Source organism: Meles meles, chromosome 13 (genome assembly GCF_922984935.1).
Source record: "Meles meles chromosome 13, mMelMel3.1 paternal haplotype, whole genome shotgun sequence".
Taxonomy (NCBI): Eukaryota; Metazoa; Chordata; class Mammalia; order Carnivora; family Mustelidae; genus Meles; species Meles meles.
In genome coordinates, this window is record NC_060078.1 from 30,470,853 (window position 1) to 30,486,182 (window position 15,330).

The 15,330-nt window shown below is 55.0% G+C and overlaps 1 protein-coding gene across 4 annotated transcripts; it reads right to left on the reverse strand.

Annotated features, from left to right (window-relative positions):
- Positions 1–27: 27 nt before the first annotated feature.
- TACR2 (tachykinin receptor 2) lies at positions 28–14,728 on the reverse strand. Of its 4 annotated transcripts, none has more exons than XM_046026758.1 (6): positions 14,714–14,728; positions 13,766–14,430; positions 9,294–9,488; positions 5,486–5,639; positions 4,030–4,226; positions 28–1,792 (listed from the first exon to the last, which is right to left on the reverse strand). In XM_046026758.1, exons 2-6 carry the CDS (start codon positions 14,155–14,157, stop codon positions 1,576–1,578), a joined length of 1,155 nt encoding a protein of 384 aa, XP_045882714.1. In that variant the 5' UTR covers positions 14,158–14,430; positions 14,714–14,728; the 3' UTR covers positions 28–1,575. The 4 variants fall into 4 exon arrangements, with proteins under 4 accessions (XP_045882714.1, XP_045882713.1, XP_045882712.1 ...); XM_046026757.1 differs by lacking the exon at positions 14,714–14,728 and adding an exon at positions 14,563–14,707; XM_046026756.1 differs by lacking the exon at positions 14,714–14,728 and adding an exon at positions 14,547–14,707.
- Positions 14,729–15,330: the final 602 nt, after the last annotated feature.

Consider the following 15,330-nt stretch of genomic DNA (forward strand, 5'->3'; position numbering starts at 1 on the left):
GTACTGTAACTTCTCTGTTCTCTGCAGAGTGTCACCGAGCTAGTGTCTGTCCTGTTTTCCAGCCCCCGCCTGGCCAGTTCCCTGCTGTAGCCCCCTGGTCCCACCCCCGCACCTCTAAGAAGGTAAAGTGGTGGGAGGCCTCTGGGCTCCCAAGGGCTGTTTGGGCTTAATGAGAGGAGACTGGGCACTGGCTCTCCCCATGTAGACCCCACCCTTCATCACCTTCTGCCAACTCCCAAGGGACCAGAGGGTGTAGACCCCCGCTCTAAGGTAGATGAAGTCTCGGGCAGCCCAGGGAGCAGGTTGTCTGCACTGTCCTCCTCTCCCCTTCAAATGAATCCCTTCTGTAGGAAACCGTGCCTCCCCTGACCCTTCCGTCCCTCTCCCACCTTAACCTTGAGGCTGCCATTCCACCCCACGGCCCGCCAGTGGATCCCACATCAGCCCACTTCCCATGCCGTGTGTGGTTTAAGGCCAGAGTCCCTTTATTGGGCACCGTGATCTCTCGGGGGGGCGGGGGGCGCACCTAGCATTAAACTCTCTTGCTGTGCATTTACGGTGTCACGTGGTTCTTCTGGAGGGGCTATGGGGCGTGCGGGGTGAGGCGGCAAGTGGGTAGAAGTGTGTCTTTGGGGTGCACCAGACCAGGCCTGGAGCTCTGCTGGAGTCGCTTCCTGCCCGCCACCTTCTTGTTGCTGGAGTGAGGGTGACCGCTGCTGCTTGCGCCCTGGAGGCATCCGTGTAGCACGGCTGGCTTGTGGGGATAAAATTCACACCTGCTGGTTCTTCAGCACTCCACGCTAGTTTACAGGCCTCACTTCAGTCTTCCTCACAGCATCCCTGTGAGGCAGTTTTGCCCCTGGGAGTAGAAGAGGCGGAGGGTCCGAGTGACTTGTCCAAGGCAACACAGTCGAGGCTCCTTTTGACTCTATCCACCATCTACACTGAGCGGGGTCTGAGTTCAGATGCAGAGAAGCCCCAGGTCAACTCACAGCTTTCCAAAATAAGCCGCTCCCTCCCCGTGTCTTTGGCCTGATAATAAATCAGTATCATGGCTGGGTGCTGTCCACAGCTGTGTCCTGTTTGGTTTAACCAATACTTATACAAATGTGAGCCAAATGTAACAAATCTGGAAGTCTCATGGATTTGGATTTCTGGTGTGTCTGCAAGGATCCGGAAGATCTGGCAACAGTGGGTGTCCATTACCTCATGACAACCTTTGTCCAGAGCTGGTCAGCTGCTGTCCCCTTTAGATGCATACGCTCTCCACTTCGCACCGTTCCATTACCCCAGCGCTGGAAGTCACTCCTTGAGTGTATGCCCCAGGAAGGCATCTGAGCTTGTGACTCCTGGATTAGATAACTGTTCGCTCACACTGTCTTCCTGGACTGTCACTGGCTGATGTGAAGCCCCGTCAGAGAGGGGGCTGGGCCCTCTTAGAGTTCACATCTACTCGCTGTGCTCCTTGCCCCATCTTGTTTTTCCGCTGATGTACTGAAGGCTGGAGCATGGGTCAGACTTTCAGATCTGGACCTCTCCACTGGCTACTTCTCCAAGGGTGCCAGGCACAAGGCTTCAGGGTTCAGTAGGTACCCCATCTTGGGGACCCCTGGCCTGCCCGTTGGTAGCCTGAGAGGGGGCAGTATCCCCAGCCATGAAAAAAGTCTCTTTAGTGTGATACTGGTTGGCCCTCATGGAAAGGGATGGAGTGTGGGTCAGCTCAATCTTATCCTCCTCAATTGGTGTGACCCACGGGCAGCAGCGGAAAGCAAGCCGGAATCCAGAGCGAAACCTAGGAGACAGGGGGTCACCTTGAGTGGAGGATAGTCTGGGAAATCCCCCCACCTCCAGGATCCCATCTCCCGCCCAGAGGAAAGTTGTCCTCTCACCCCTGTCATTGTTCACTGTTGCTGAGTGGATTTGAGTTTTGGAAAGGCCCAGAAGGAATCTGGAGCTAAATCTAGGAGTGAAGCGGGTGATTAAGCCTAATCAGACCATTTGTTATCACAGACAGAAAGAAACCAAGTACAGCTTAAAAAAAATAACAGATTTTCTTGTTTGACTTGTTCCTTGGCTTCTAAAGGAGTATTCTAGAGGCTCAAGAAGTTTGGGCTTTGGCCATGTTGGGCAGAGTAAGGATGCTCTCCCAAGGGGGCTGCTTTGAGGGAAATCATGCACAGGGAACGACTACATTTTGGTATATTTGCTTAAAAAATAGCTCTCCCCATGGCCGGACTAAAGGTAAATCAGAAGGGGAGGCAGATGGCAGTGGAGGAAATGGCCTAGGACAAACAGAACACTGGCTTGTCAGAGAGGAGCAGAGATAAATGGGACCCTGGGTGACAGCCACTGGACTGTTCCCAGGGGACAGAAGTTCCATGTTCCAGAAGAGCAGCCCTGACTTTGGTTCCTCACCTTGCAGCTCTACAAGATTCCATGGTGCGGCCCAACAAATGCCTCTTTTGTGGGTGCTTCACGGCCTCTGCTGTTCCCTCTGCTGGATGCCTTTCCCCACACAGCTGCAGGGCCCACTCAAACCTCATCTGTGCCCAAAAGAATGATCAAGAAGGCCAACCCTGGCCATGCTATAAAAGTGCTTCCCCTGTGCCGCCTCCCCCCGCCCCCAGCACCTCCTGTCCTCTCATCCCCAGCTCTGCTGTTCCTTTTCTCCATAGAACTTATGCCTAATACACTATGTGGTTCATCCACTTGGTGGATTCTGGAATTATTTCACAGACTCTCAGACTCTTAGGGACTGCGTCACTGGGTAACGGGAGAGAGCCCATGCACAGACAGGGTGTGCTGGGGGCCCCTCCCTGATTATGCCAGTTCCTGGGTCCAAGTTCTCGAAACTACATCAAAAGAAAGGTGTGATGTGGGGTCAAGTTTACAGGCCTTGGAGATCCATGGAATCCTGGTTCCACTGCTGCCGTATGAGTTTAGGAGTGTTCCTTTCTGGGGCTCAGTTTCCTCAACTGTAAAAAGGGATAACACCTCCCTTCCTATCATCATCATCTTACTTCTCAGGAGACAATGGAAGGTTCTAGCACCCATTAAACACTCAAAAAAAAAAAAAAAAAATCACAATTCTCTCACTTCCTCCTGGCCAGGCCCAGGTGGCTGGAATATCTGGGCAACAAAGATCCTAATGGCATCATGAGTGGCCTGAACATGTGGGCAGGTGGGTGATAAAAGGCTTGAACACAGAGGCCCACAGCCCACCTTATCCACATGGCTGTCTTGTAGAGACCAGGACTGTGTCCACCTCTCATCTCCTCTAACCTGACCCCCCTTTGGGTTTCCTGAAGACTTCCACCTCTCCAGGTGCCCCAGAGCAAATGCCAGCCCCTCTGGGGGAATGCTGATTCTCCAGAAGTATGGAGCTGAGACAACCAGGTGTGTCTGAGGAGTGACGGCTTGGTTCCTTCTTCCCTGACTGTCTCTGCCAAGGTCACACTCCTCAGCTGCCCCAGAAATCCCCCTGGCAGCAGGAAATGCCCTCTGATCTCTCCAGGGAGCAACCTGCTCCCTCACCAGTCTTGGCTTAGGGCCCTCCAGTGAATGCTTCATACTGCTGGGGCTGGTGCGGGTCACCTGGCTCAAGGAAACGTCTCATTGTGGGAAGCTCTTGAACATGTCAGGACAGAAGAAGTCCCGCCCTCCTTTACCAGGCTCCTTCCTTTCTCCCTCTCTGTCTGCCCTATGGCCTCTCTTTGACCCTGTTCCTCCCTCCATCTCTCTGTCCCTCCCTTCTCTCTTCTCCTGGCCCCAGATGTAGGCCCTGAAGAGAGGGCAGGAGCAGATGGACGGTGACAACTGTAGCCTGGGCAACGGGACAAGGCTTTGGGGAGGAGGAGGGGGCTCGAGCTGGGCCCCTGACGAGTGAGGATTGTGCTGTGGGCTCAGTATGAGGACAGCAACCCCATGTGGGGGTGGAGGGCACAGGCTCACACTGTGCCAGGGAGCCCAGCTGGGGCCAGCCTGCGGGTCCCGAGGGCCGAGGAGAGTGGGGCTGGGATGAGGGCTCACCTGTGGTTGAGGCAACAGTAAATGATGGGATTGTACATGGTGGAGCTCATGGCCAGCCAGAAGAGCGCCAGGTACACCTGCTGGATGAACTTATGGTAGTAGATGTCCTCTTGGAAGCTGCCCAGGATGAAGTAGAAGTGGTAGGGAAGCCAGCAGATAGCAAACGTCACCACCACCAGCACCATGGTCTTCACGAACTGGGCCGGGAGAGGCTCAGGTCACACCTCAGCCTGGAAGCAGCACCTCCTCCAACCTCCAAGAGTGGCGGCAGGATGCCCCTCATCCCTGGGAAGCCCTTAGTCTCCTGGAGCATTCACGGTCTTGACCCCTGGGCCCTACACCTCTGCCTGAACTGCTGTTCTTTCTTTCACATCCTTACTCCTTGAAGCCCAGCTTGCGGCCACCTCATCTAGCTGGTGTCCCAAACCCCTTCCCTCAGAGCAGCTCCCCTCCCTGCAGAGTGGGTGAGCTTCCTAACCCAATCCTTGGGGGATCCCTTATGCCAGCTATGGTTCTCAGGTGCCCCTGTCTCCGTCTGTCATAGCCCTTCTATCCATAGGTAGTAAGACTCTAGTCGGGCATCCCAGCCTCTGCCCAGGAACCAGCTCCCTGACCTTTCCCCACTCAAGCCTGGTCTCTGCAGGCCCTCTGAAGCATGGCCCAATACGCCGTGAGGAATGGAGGGCAAGCCAGTGATGGCAAGTGGAGACCAGCTCATCGTGAGGAGGGGCACTCAGATGGTGTCCCATGTCTGCCTACTTCCCTGAATTGCCTTATGAAAAATGCCCAGTAGCAGACGTGAAGCCAAGACGGGAACCTCATACTTGAGATTAACCATTACCTTCCCTGGACTCCTAACAGGAAGGGCACGGCAAAGATAAGCTTCCCCGAGAAGAGAGTAGAGGAGGTCTGAATCACAGAATGCTCTATCGGGACCCTTGGAGGGCCCCAATGGCCGGGAGGAGGGAGGACACTGGCACTTGGGTTGGAAATCGAAGGCCGACTGCGTGCAGCTGGACTCCACGGAGGGGAGGTGTGCGCTTCCAGCATTTGAGAATTCTCTTGTGATTCTATACGGAAGCCTCCCAGAGTTCCGTGGGGCTTCTTAAAGTCAACATTCCAATTACGCAACATGTCTAAGATTTTGAGATTCAATCATTCTAAGATTCTTGAGAGTACCTGTAATTCTGTGGGACTTTAGGATTCTCAAAACATTCTGGGGGAGTTCCTTCAATTTCGCATTTCGCCAAGGGCCAAAGTGTGTCCTCCTGGGAAGAACTAACTCAGGCTCCGGCGGGAGCTTGGCACTGGGGCAGGTTAGGGTGGATCCTGTCCTCAACTGCACCGCCAGCGGGGCGGGCTCCGAGCCCGGAAGGGCGGTGCCCTGAGGCGGGCCCCGGACTGACCCCGCCCCCCGCCGAGCCCGCCCCCCGCCGAGCCCGCCCCCGGCGCGCACCTTCCTCTTGGCCCGCAGGTGGCGCAGGCCGGCGCCGTGCATTTGGTGCCTGGGAACCTCGCGTCTCCAGAGCTTGAGGCCGATGACACTGTAGGCGAGGAGCATCACCACGAGAGGCAGCACGTAGATGAGGACGATCACCGTGAGGTGGTACCTGGAGGGAAAGGCAAGGGCCTGAGCACGGGACGGCCAGGGAGCGACTTCGGCATCCGCCAGCGCTTAGTTTCCCTGTCCCCGCGCGCGCCCCTGAGCCAACTCTGGCCGGCGACCCCGGGCCACCTGCCAAGGCCTTGATTTAACATAAAGGGGGGGGGGGGGACAACATTGGCTAACATATATGCCCAAAGAGGGCTTCGCCTGCTGCAAAAGGGACACCGGCTTTATCTGTGTGATCCTCCAGGTGATAGACAAATACTACCGAAAAATGAAATAAATAGGAATGAAAAAGTTAACCAAATAGTACATTTGTTTAACATTTAAAATGCCGTTAAACACAAAGGAGGAAGTAAAATTACTAATTCCATTCTCACCAATATTAACAATTTGGAATATTTTCTTCCCGAGTCATATGTGTGTATGGATCTATGTACATATGCATTAGATACATTCTATAGGCAATACATAGATTGCTGCGTCTGCCTGGAGAGGTAGATTTTCTGGAGCTGATACGGTTCCATCCCTGCCGATATCCTTATCAGGGAACAGGCCAGGGGCCAGAGTTCCAAGCCATACAGGATAGGGGTCCTCTCTTCCTGCCCATCAGCATTTGGTTGGGAACACAGCTCACGGCTGCAGGCTTTCTCTCACACCACCTCAGAGCAAGTGGCCCAGATCACACTGACAGTCACTCATCTAGTCCCCATGGAGGACACCCTGGGCTGTGTGGAGCAATTTCATTTCCTTTTGGAAAGACAGTATAAAGGAGATGTGTGCCGCCCATTCTGGTTTCTGAGAGATGCTGGAGCGGGGACACCTCGTGAATGGGCCTGAGACCTGTGGCCCTGTCACATGGCCTTTCTCTGGGAGGGCTGAATTGTTCCCAAGGCCCCATTATCAGTGTGCCAGACTTGCTGGGCCCCTTTTCCAGAGGAGCTGCCACTCAGAGGGAGGGGAGCAGGGTGCTCCAGCAAATGTCTTCCCTAAAGCCTGGGTTGAGAATTCTGTTTGCTTGCTCTTTGGGCAAATATGCTAATTAAAAAAGGCTTGTGGGCAGGGGTGCTCCTAGACCCCCAGATCCTCATCTAGTCCAGCTGTGGAGCAGGTAACAGCAGGGAAGGGCAGTGAATGCCAGACCTCCCTCACTTTACCTTCATCATAAGGTCACAGAGTGTCTGAGCTAGATAGACCTTGAGGATCGGCAGGGCCATCTGCCTCAGTGTCCGGAGGGGGAAACTGAGGCTCAGAGAGGTGCAGAGTGTCTGTGACATATGAAACAGCTCCAGAGATTTAATCAACACTCCAAGGATTTCCCTATCACTGAAGATCAGCTCTGTGAAGTCAGAACTGAGTTCTTGTTCAGGCTCTCACTTCAAAGTGTGACTTCAGGGTGCACCCGGGTGTCTCAGCCAGTTAAGTGGCAGCTTTTGGCTCTGATCATGATCCCAGGGTCCTGGGATACAGACCCCATTGGACTTCTTGCCCAGTGGGGAGGGTGCTTCTCCCCTGCCTACAGCTCCCCCTGCTTGTGCTTTCTCTCTCCCTCTCTCGCTCTCTCTATCTCTCTGTCAAATAAATAAAAATCTTTATTAAAAAAAAAAGTGTGACCTCAGGCAAGTCTGACCTGTCTCTCGGTCTCAGTTTCTCCATTTGTAAAACAAGGAGGTAATCACTAAGATCCTTCCCAAGTATGAGTGACATTCTTTCCTTGGGACATGGTTCAGGATAGGAATTCACCCTGGGCCAGGTTCCTACGCAGATGAGCACCAAGGAGCCCTGGGGAATCATCTGGGATCCGCCACAAATCAGGACTGCCTCCTCTCAGAGCCTGGGCTTTTTTGTATTTTGATTTTGGGGGTCTATGTGCGTTTTCCTGGACAGGGCATTTGTAATTTCATCAGATGCTACACACCCAGGATGGGAGCCTGTGAGGATGCAGCCCCCATCTAAATCTCAGAAGTGCCTCCACCAAAAACAACACATTTGCACCCATAAAACCAGGCTTTCCCCATACCCTCGCAAAATTCTAGGTAACACCAAAGTATCGCCTTCCTAGCTCAACGTCTGCCCTCCTGTTTTCCCTTGGTGCCTGAATCAGGGTTGAAACTCACCATCCCCGCAAAGCTGGTGCGGGGTCCCCAGAGTTATTTATTACTGATCCCCGTCTCAGGGAGAAAGGCCTGTAATAAGGTGAAGAAACACTGCCCCCCAGCGGTCAGCCACAAAATACTCTGCTCTCCACCCCTCCCCGAGCCTTCCCTACAAGGCCACTCCCTTGGAGCGACCAGACCTTCGGAGCAGGGAGGGGTGCAGAGGAAGGGCAGAGACCTGGCAGGGCCCGCCCTCAAAACTCATCAGTCCCCAGGAACGGGCTTCTCGAGATGGCTTCTTCCGTAGCATTGAAGGCCACGCAGCGGGGCCCTCTTCTGGCCGGTGCTCGGGGCAGACGGAGCCGGTGTCGGGGGCTGAGGAGACTGAAGGGGGTGAAGGGGACGTTGGGGGAGGGGTGTTCAAGGAGGCGGGGCTGGGGCGAGGTCTGTGTTGTTGCGGTGATCTGGCCGCACGCCGCCCACAGCGGGCACATCCTCCGGCTGGCGGCTGGGCCTCTGCTGGGCGAAATCGGCCACTTCCAGGTTCGCTCTCATTTGTCCCCTGCTTAAACTACCGCATACTGGGTGTCCGTTCGGGGCCAGGCGCGGCGCTCACGGCTCAGCGGCCTGGCTCTCGCCTGCTGGCAGCGAGTGCTCTTAGGAATCCCTACGTGAGAGGGGGGCCAAAGTGACTAGAAGGGTCCTCCAGCCAGCAGGAGACAGAGCAGGACTCCGAACGACTGCCTCTCAAACCTCAACCAATTCTTCACCCTCTGCTAAACGACCTAGCCAACGTGCCTGGGCATCCGGAAGCCAGAAGGTAGCAAACCGAGGCTCGGAGAGGAAAGGACTTACCCAGGGTCGCACGGTGGCCAGCCAAGCGGGAGACAGGCACCAGGCAGAAAACACCTCCAGAAAACACCTGTCCTTTCTTTCTGCCTCAATACACTGACCCTCTGTGGCCCGAACATGTACAGCGCCCTCCCTCAAACACACCCCCTACACACATTTCCACACATCTGCGAGCACACCCACTTCCACGGACATGCTCCTGGACCCTCTCTCTCACACACGCACATACACACGTGGGTGCATCCTGGCCGCTCAGTAGCGCCATATGCATACCCTCACCTAAGGACGTCCCTGTCCTTGCCTGAGTGGCGGGGTGGCGCAGAAGGGTGGGGGGGCTCCAAAACGGCTCTGCCCAGACTGAAGCCCTGGAGTCACCACCTTCCAGCTGTGGGACCCTGGGTGTATTACTTGGCTCCTAGTGCTTCGTTTTCCTCATCTGAAAAATGGGAATCATAAGACCTGCGTGCCCCATAGTGTTAGGAGAATTGATTGGCTTCGTGTGTGTAAAGCCTGACTCTCAGGAAGGGCTAAGTGTCACTTGGTGTACACATGGACTCACGTAATCCCAAACACCCTCAAAAACGTGCACCCCCAAGTGCATATGCACAAGCACGTCCATTCTCAGGCCTATGCACCTGCACACACACACACGCACACAGACGTGTACACACACACACACACACTCATGCTCCCCACCCCCCAGGCCTTACAAAAGGAGCGTCTTGCTGCCGTTGTCCTCCGGCCAGACCACGACACACTTGGTGGCGCCCCGGTCCATGGTGATGGTGGAGTAGAAGCACTGGGGGAAGGCGAGGGCCAGGGCCAGGAGCCAGATGCCGGCGATCACCGCTCTGGTGCCTGGGGCCGAGAGCCGTGGCTGGAAGGGGTGGACAATGGCCACGTACCTATGAGCAGAGGGCTGTGTGAACGTGGGCATCCTCCCATCAGAGCAACCCCCATCCCCTTCTCCAGGACCCTGTAGCCCGACTCCCCTCCACCCCCCACCGCTGCTGGGGACTTGCAGAGAGCTACCCAGGCCGGTGACTGTCCCACAGCCCTAGTGCCTGAAACCCCAGCCCAGGCCCACCTCACCGCCTCCCTCTGACACGAGAGAGTGGTGTGGCCACGCTGGAAGTCCTCTCAGGACATTTGCCTGAAGCTCAGCCCAGCTGAGCCGCTTGGCCCTATGCCAGCCCTGCTTGTGCTCAGAGACCTCAGCAGAAGCGGACAGTCTCCCGGACAAAGCCCAAACCAGCACTGCCCCGGCTTTCTATGGTGGTGGACATGCTCTCTGTATGCCTGGTCCTGTGCAGGAGCCACTAACCACACGTGGCTATGAACCCCAGAAGCGTGACTAACACAACTGAGGAACTGAATTTTAAACGTTCATTAATTTAAATGTAAATAGGCACATATGTCTCTAGTTACGTTATCAGACAGAGCAGGTCCAAACCTTCAAACTCAGCACTCAGGGCCCTCTGCACATGGCCCATGCACTTTCCAGGCCCCTCTCATTGCTTCCAGCACCTTCCCTGACTCTCTCTGGTCAGCGAATAGCCTTGCCTGTGGGACCTTCGGGGGGAGGAGTGGCATTTCTTCCCCCTCCGCCTGGAATTTCTCCTTCCATTCTGGATTCATTAAAGTCCAAGTGAAAGGCCACCTCTTCCAAGAAGTCGGCCAGAAGCAGCTTGTCTCCTCAGCCCCTGCCTCTCTCCGGGGGAACCTGCGGGGATCTGGGCTGCCGTTTGGCACCCTGCTGCCTGGTGACTGAGAATCTCAGGCAAGGGTTGGTCTCTCCCTTTCTTGCACCAGGAGACGGAGGCTTGGGGAAGAGGAAGAACGAGCTTGGGAGAGGCAGCACAGGCTCTGAACTGAGTTGTGTGGCTTTGCCTCCGCCCCCGGGACCTCTGAAGCCACTGTGGGAATGTCCTGCAGTCTCGGGGGGCTGAGGCCTCATGGGTTGGGGCCCCGACCAGGGATGGAGAGCTGGGGTAGCCGCCTGCTTCCCAGGTCAAAGGATCCAAAGAGCTCTATCCCTCAAAGACCCAGGACACCACCTGTGCCCCCATACGGCTTTAGTCGCCGCTTCAGAAGAGGAAAGGCTTGGGGCTAGGTCAGGGCTCTCTTTGTGTCATGGACCTGTTGGCCATCCAATAAGGCCCATGGGCCCTCCACAGATGATGGTTTTTATAGGAATAAATTACACAAGATTAGAGAGACGACCAGCTATCCTAAAATACAGTTATCCAAACATGAAATAAGGGTGCCTGGGTGGCTCAGTCGGTTAAGCATCTGACTCTTGGTTTTGGCTCAGTTCATGATCTCAGGGTTGTGAGACTGAACCCTGTGTTGGGCTCTGCTCTCAGTGCGGAGTCTGCTTGAGATTCTCTCTCCCTCTCCTTTCCTCTCTCTCCCTGTTTCTCAAATAAATAAAATCTTTACACATACATAAAATAGATTTGGAGCATTTGGGGCTAGCAAAACGCACACTTCTTTGTCAACCCACGAAACAACAAGATCTAGCAGGAGGTCTGGAACCCATGGTAATTTTTAAGTAGTGATGGCTGTTGACAATGCTTGGAAATTTCTGCACAGCAGAGGTAGCTCTGATTTCTTTCGGTGACATTGTTCCAGGCTCTGCTGGGGTCCCCGCAAAATGTGGTGTGCTGCCTCTGTTTATAATGGTGATTTTTAACTCCTACAGAAGCTCTCGACCCCTGGGATTTCTGTGCACAGTTCATGGTCACGGGTAACGCACGTCTGAGCTAGATGATTGTTGACCTTCTCCCCGAGACACTGACCTTCTCCCATTACTGTGGCTGGGCTTGGGGCCAGCCCCAGACCTCGGCAACCCTGGGCCCTGGCTGAGGGTCTCAGCAGGGCAAGAGGAGAGACCATTTTCCTCAGTGGCCCCCTCCCCACAGATAAGGCAGGTGACTAGTGGGTCACCTTGGGGCTTGGGCTCCCTCGTTGTTCTAGGAAGTGGGATGGGAAGGAGGAGAGCTTTTCTTCTTACCCTGCTGGTGGAGGGGCAGGTCTGGGACTTTGGATTCATAGTGATCTAAATCTGAATCCTGACTAAGCTACATTCCAACAGTAGAGTCTTAAACAAACCACCTGAGCCCCCTCGAGCTTCTCTTTCCTCTTCTGTAAAGCGGGCAGACGGTCATTTGTGCACCCGTGCTTGGTGTGCAAGGGCAGTAAGACGTTTGAGAAAGGCTTGCAGACTGGTAGGGTGTGAAAGCATGGTTAGTCCCATGTATTTATTCCCTTTAAATCCACCAGAAGTGGCTTTCGTCCTGGATGACCCCTGGGCCTTCCTCTCTGGGATTGATCCAAACCTTGAGACGAGGCCAGGACAATCGGAAGTCATTGCCCTGCACAGGGCAGTTCGCATCCTGGTGTTTGGGGCACAAGAGGAGCACTGACTCCGTGCTCCCTGAGCTTGTCCACGCTGTCTCTTTGAGGATAGCCCTCCTTGGGGCTCCTCATGCACGATCCGGGCACGATCCTGCCACGGGCCTTTGCTGCTGCCGTGTCTGCCCCCTGGAATGTTCTTTCCCGACAGCTAATGGGGCTCACTCTCTCTCTCCCCTCCTCCTTCCATCTTTGCTCCAAACCTACCCCATAGAAGGGCCGATTCCACACCCTGTCTGGCCCTATGGCCTGCCCCCAGCCTAAGACACAGCCTGGCTTCTCGGGGCCCCTTGCCCTTCCCTGATATCTTCCCACAGCACTCATGACCTCAAAATACAACGTACCATTTCCTCATGCACTTATTGTTTAAATCCTTAGCAGGCAGGTGTCTTTATCTGTTTATCTCCCCAATGCCCAGAACAGGATCTGTACATAGTGGGCATGGAACGTGGGAATGAAGAAATGAACGAACGCGTTCTCACTATTGCTACCCTGATCTCTGAACACCGTCCTCTCTCATCTGGATTATTACCCAGCAGCCTCCTGCCTGGTCTCCTGGCTCCCATACCACCCTCTCCAGTCCATATCCTTCCCAGTGCCCCACACACCCCTTTAAAATGGAAGTTCCATGAGGCCTGATTTCCAGGACTATCTTTCCCACTGGTATATATCCCCCAGTGCCTGAAACAGAGGGAACACTCCAGTATTTGTCGAGTGAATGAAAAGGAAATATTAGTGGACTTGCAGAAACGTCCAGGGGGACTGAGATGCTGCTGGTGGGGGGAGGGGTTGAGGTCGGATGTGGGGTGGCCCTTATTGAGAACAGAGAGCTCTGGGTTCTGGGCCCCTGGCCCTGTGCCCAACTTGCTGGCAATCCTACTTGTCTTGATCCTCAGTTGTCCCAGGTACAAACATAGAAGCGTGGCCCACACAAATGGTTTTCATACTTCGCTTTTCATTTTTAATTGATAGAAATCCATTTCTCGAATTTAGGAAAACTCCATAGAAAAACAGCCCAGAACAGAGAAGCCAGCCGTTACGTGTTGTTGGGCCACATGTGGGGGAGGATGGAGCCTGGGGGGGATAATGGGGGACAGTGGGGCTCATGCTGCCTCAAACCATCCTGACAAGGAGTCTGTGTCTCTGAGGGTCCCAGGCCCGTCCCATCTCCTACACGCACCTGGTGTCTTTCTGTGTCCCTTTTCATTTGCTGTCTGTCTCAACCAGACTCCCCCAGGGTCACACAGTCCCCTTCTGAGTCCAAACTGTGCCCTGCCAGCCCCAGCCAGCTTCAGAAGGACTGCACACAGTCCACGGATCCCTCAGCCCCCTGAGAACAGCATCAGGAGAAAACTGGACCCATTATAATTATACAGTAACTGTATGCAATATTCAATTCCCCCATATCATCTACCTAGGAATAGGAAATCAAGATAAACAATTTCCTTGTCATGAAAGACACCAAAAAAAAGATCAGCTCCAGAGAAGAACATTCCAGAAGGTCCCTAAACACAGCCGCTCTCTCCCTGTGGCCTCGAACAACCGTTCAGTACTAAGTTCTTCTTATGTCTAACCTTAGCTTTGCCTGCCTTGGCTCCAGTCTCCCGTCTTCCAGAGGCACCCTCCTGGATCACAGCGTGGCTGGGAGGCAATTCCCTGAGCTCTACCCTTAACTTGCTGTGTGACTGCAGGCACGTCACCAGCCCTGTCTGAGCCCCAACCAAGGGAGACCCTCTCCCCCAGCTCCCCCACGGCCCCCTCTTGCCTGTCAGCGGCGATAGCAGTCATGGAGTAGATGCTGACGAACATGGCCATGATGGGGAAGAGGTTCTGGAAGTAGCAGAAGGCACGGCCAAAGTACCAGATGTTGTGGCTGGCGTAGACGAAATTGAAGGGGGCGTTGAAGGTGGCCATGCACAGGTCAGCCAGGGCCAGGTTGACAATGAAGTAATTGGTGACTGTGCGCATTCTCTGATGGGCCAGGATGATCCAGATGACTGTGGCATTGCCCGTCACAGCCACCAACACCAGGGCCAGGTAGGCGGTGGCCCACAGTGCCAGCTGCCAGCTGGGCATGGAGAAGGCTGTGACGCCCGTGGTGTTGCTCTCAAGGCTGGACGAGATGTTGGCGTCAGTCACAATGTCATGGGCCCCCATGGCTGCCTCTGGGTTTGGGACAAGTGGTCTGCCTCCTCGCTCCTCCTGGGCCCTGGTGCCCTGCCCGGATGTGCTACGGAAGAGAAATCCCCTTGGCTGCAGGAGTATGTGGGGGAGAGAGGAGTAGGTGCAAAGCCAGGCACTCGGGGAGACAGGGGTCACTCCCAAGCCTCAAGTGAAGACGAGCTGGGCTGAGCAGAGCATCGGGTCCAGAGCCGTTCACCCTTCAGACTCCCATGTCCTGGCCAGACTTCTCAGACGTCCCTTGGAAATCTAGAATCCAAAACACAGTTTCAGAGCAGGGAACATCCTTGTCAATCATCAATCAACCACTTTCCTGCAGAAACGAAGGACAGATTCCAAGAGGGGACGTCCCCAGCCCAGCTCACTCAGTGGGTGACAAACCAGGACTCCAGCCCAGGCCCCTCCATTCTGGAAACGTTCTGGATCAGATGAGCACACGGCAGCAGCCTTTGGATTCCACGGGTCAACAGCACAGCGGGCTTTGCTCCAGGCTTTGGGGAGCAGACTGGCCCGCGGTCTGGGACAGGCTCACCATTCTGCTTACTGCCAGCCCTTGGAGCCACGGCCTTCCCTGGCTCTCCCCGGCGGGGTGCCGAGGGCCTTGGCAGGGATTCAGCTCTAGCTCCCGCCCCTCGTCCCACCCCCTGCTTGGATGGCCCAGCCTTGACTCTTGAGAAAAGATTTAGGACTGGGTGCCAGAGCAGGGAGAGACCCAGAGGAAAGAGGGGACGGCAGGGGTGGGGGCTGGCATGCAGGCACCGTCCTGGGGTGTGGGGGTGCGTGTTTACACACTCAGCCAGCCCAGGCCGGGGGCTGCATCTAGAAAGTGATCAGGAGCACACGTTGGGAGCGGGCTGGGGCTGAGACTCCTTGCATGACTCCAGGCAAGCCTCTTAAGGTTACTGAACTTCGGCTTTGTCATCTGAACAAAGATAGGACATATCAGGGCACATCTCACGGTGTGTTTGTGAGCTTTAAATGAGATAACGTAAGCCGAGCCTAGTTAACATGGGGGCTGGCCCGGAAAAAGCATGACAGGGAGTTGTAGCCCCAGAGGGGTCCCGGGAGATGGCTCAGGGTTCGGCAGGTGGGAGAAGACAGAACTCAGAGTGCTTCTGGCAAGTTCTTGGGACTGGCAAGGAGGGGACT

Bases quoted from the DNA above. Each gene is read 5' to 3' on its own strand.
- TACR2 (XM_046026758.1), bottom strand. From the start codon at position 14,157: ATGGGGGCCCATGACATTGTGACTGACGCCAACATCTCGTCCAGCCTT. The intron at 5,640-9,293 runs GTAAGGCCTGGG...CTTTCCCTCCAG, and splicing joins GGCAGCAAGACGCTCCTTTT to GTACCACCTCACGGTGATCG. The intron at 1,793-4,029 runs GTGAGCCCTCAT...CCTGTCTCCTAG, and splicing joins TACTGTTGCCTCAACCACAG to GTTTCGCTCTGGATTCCGGC.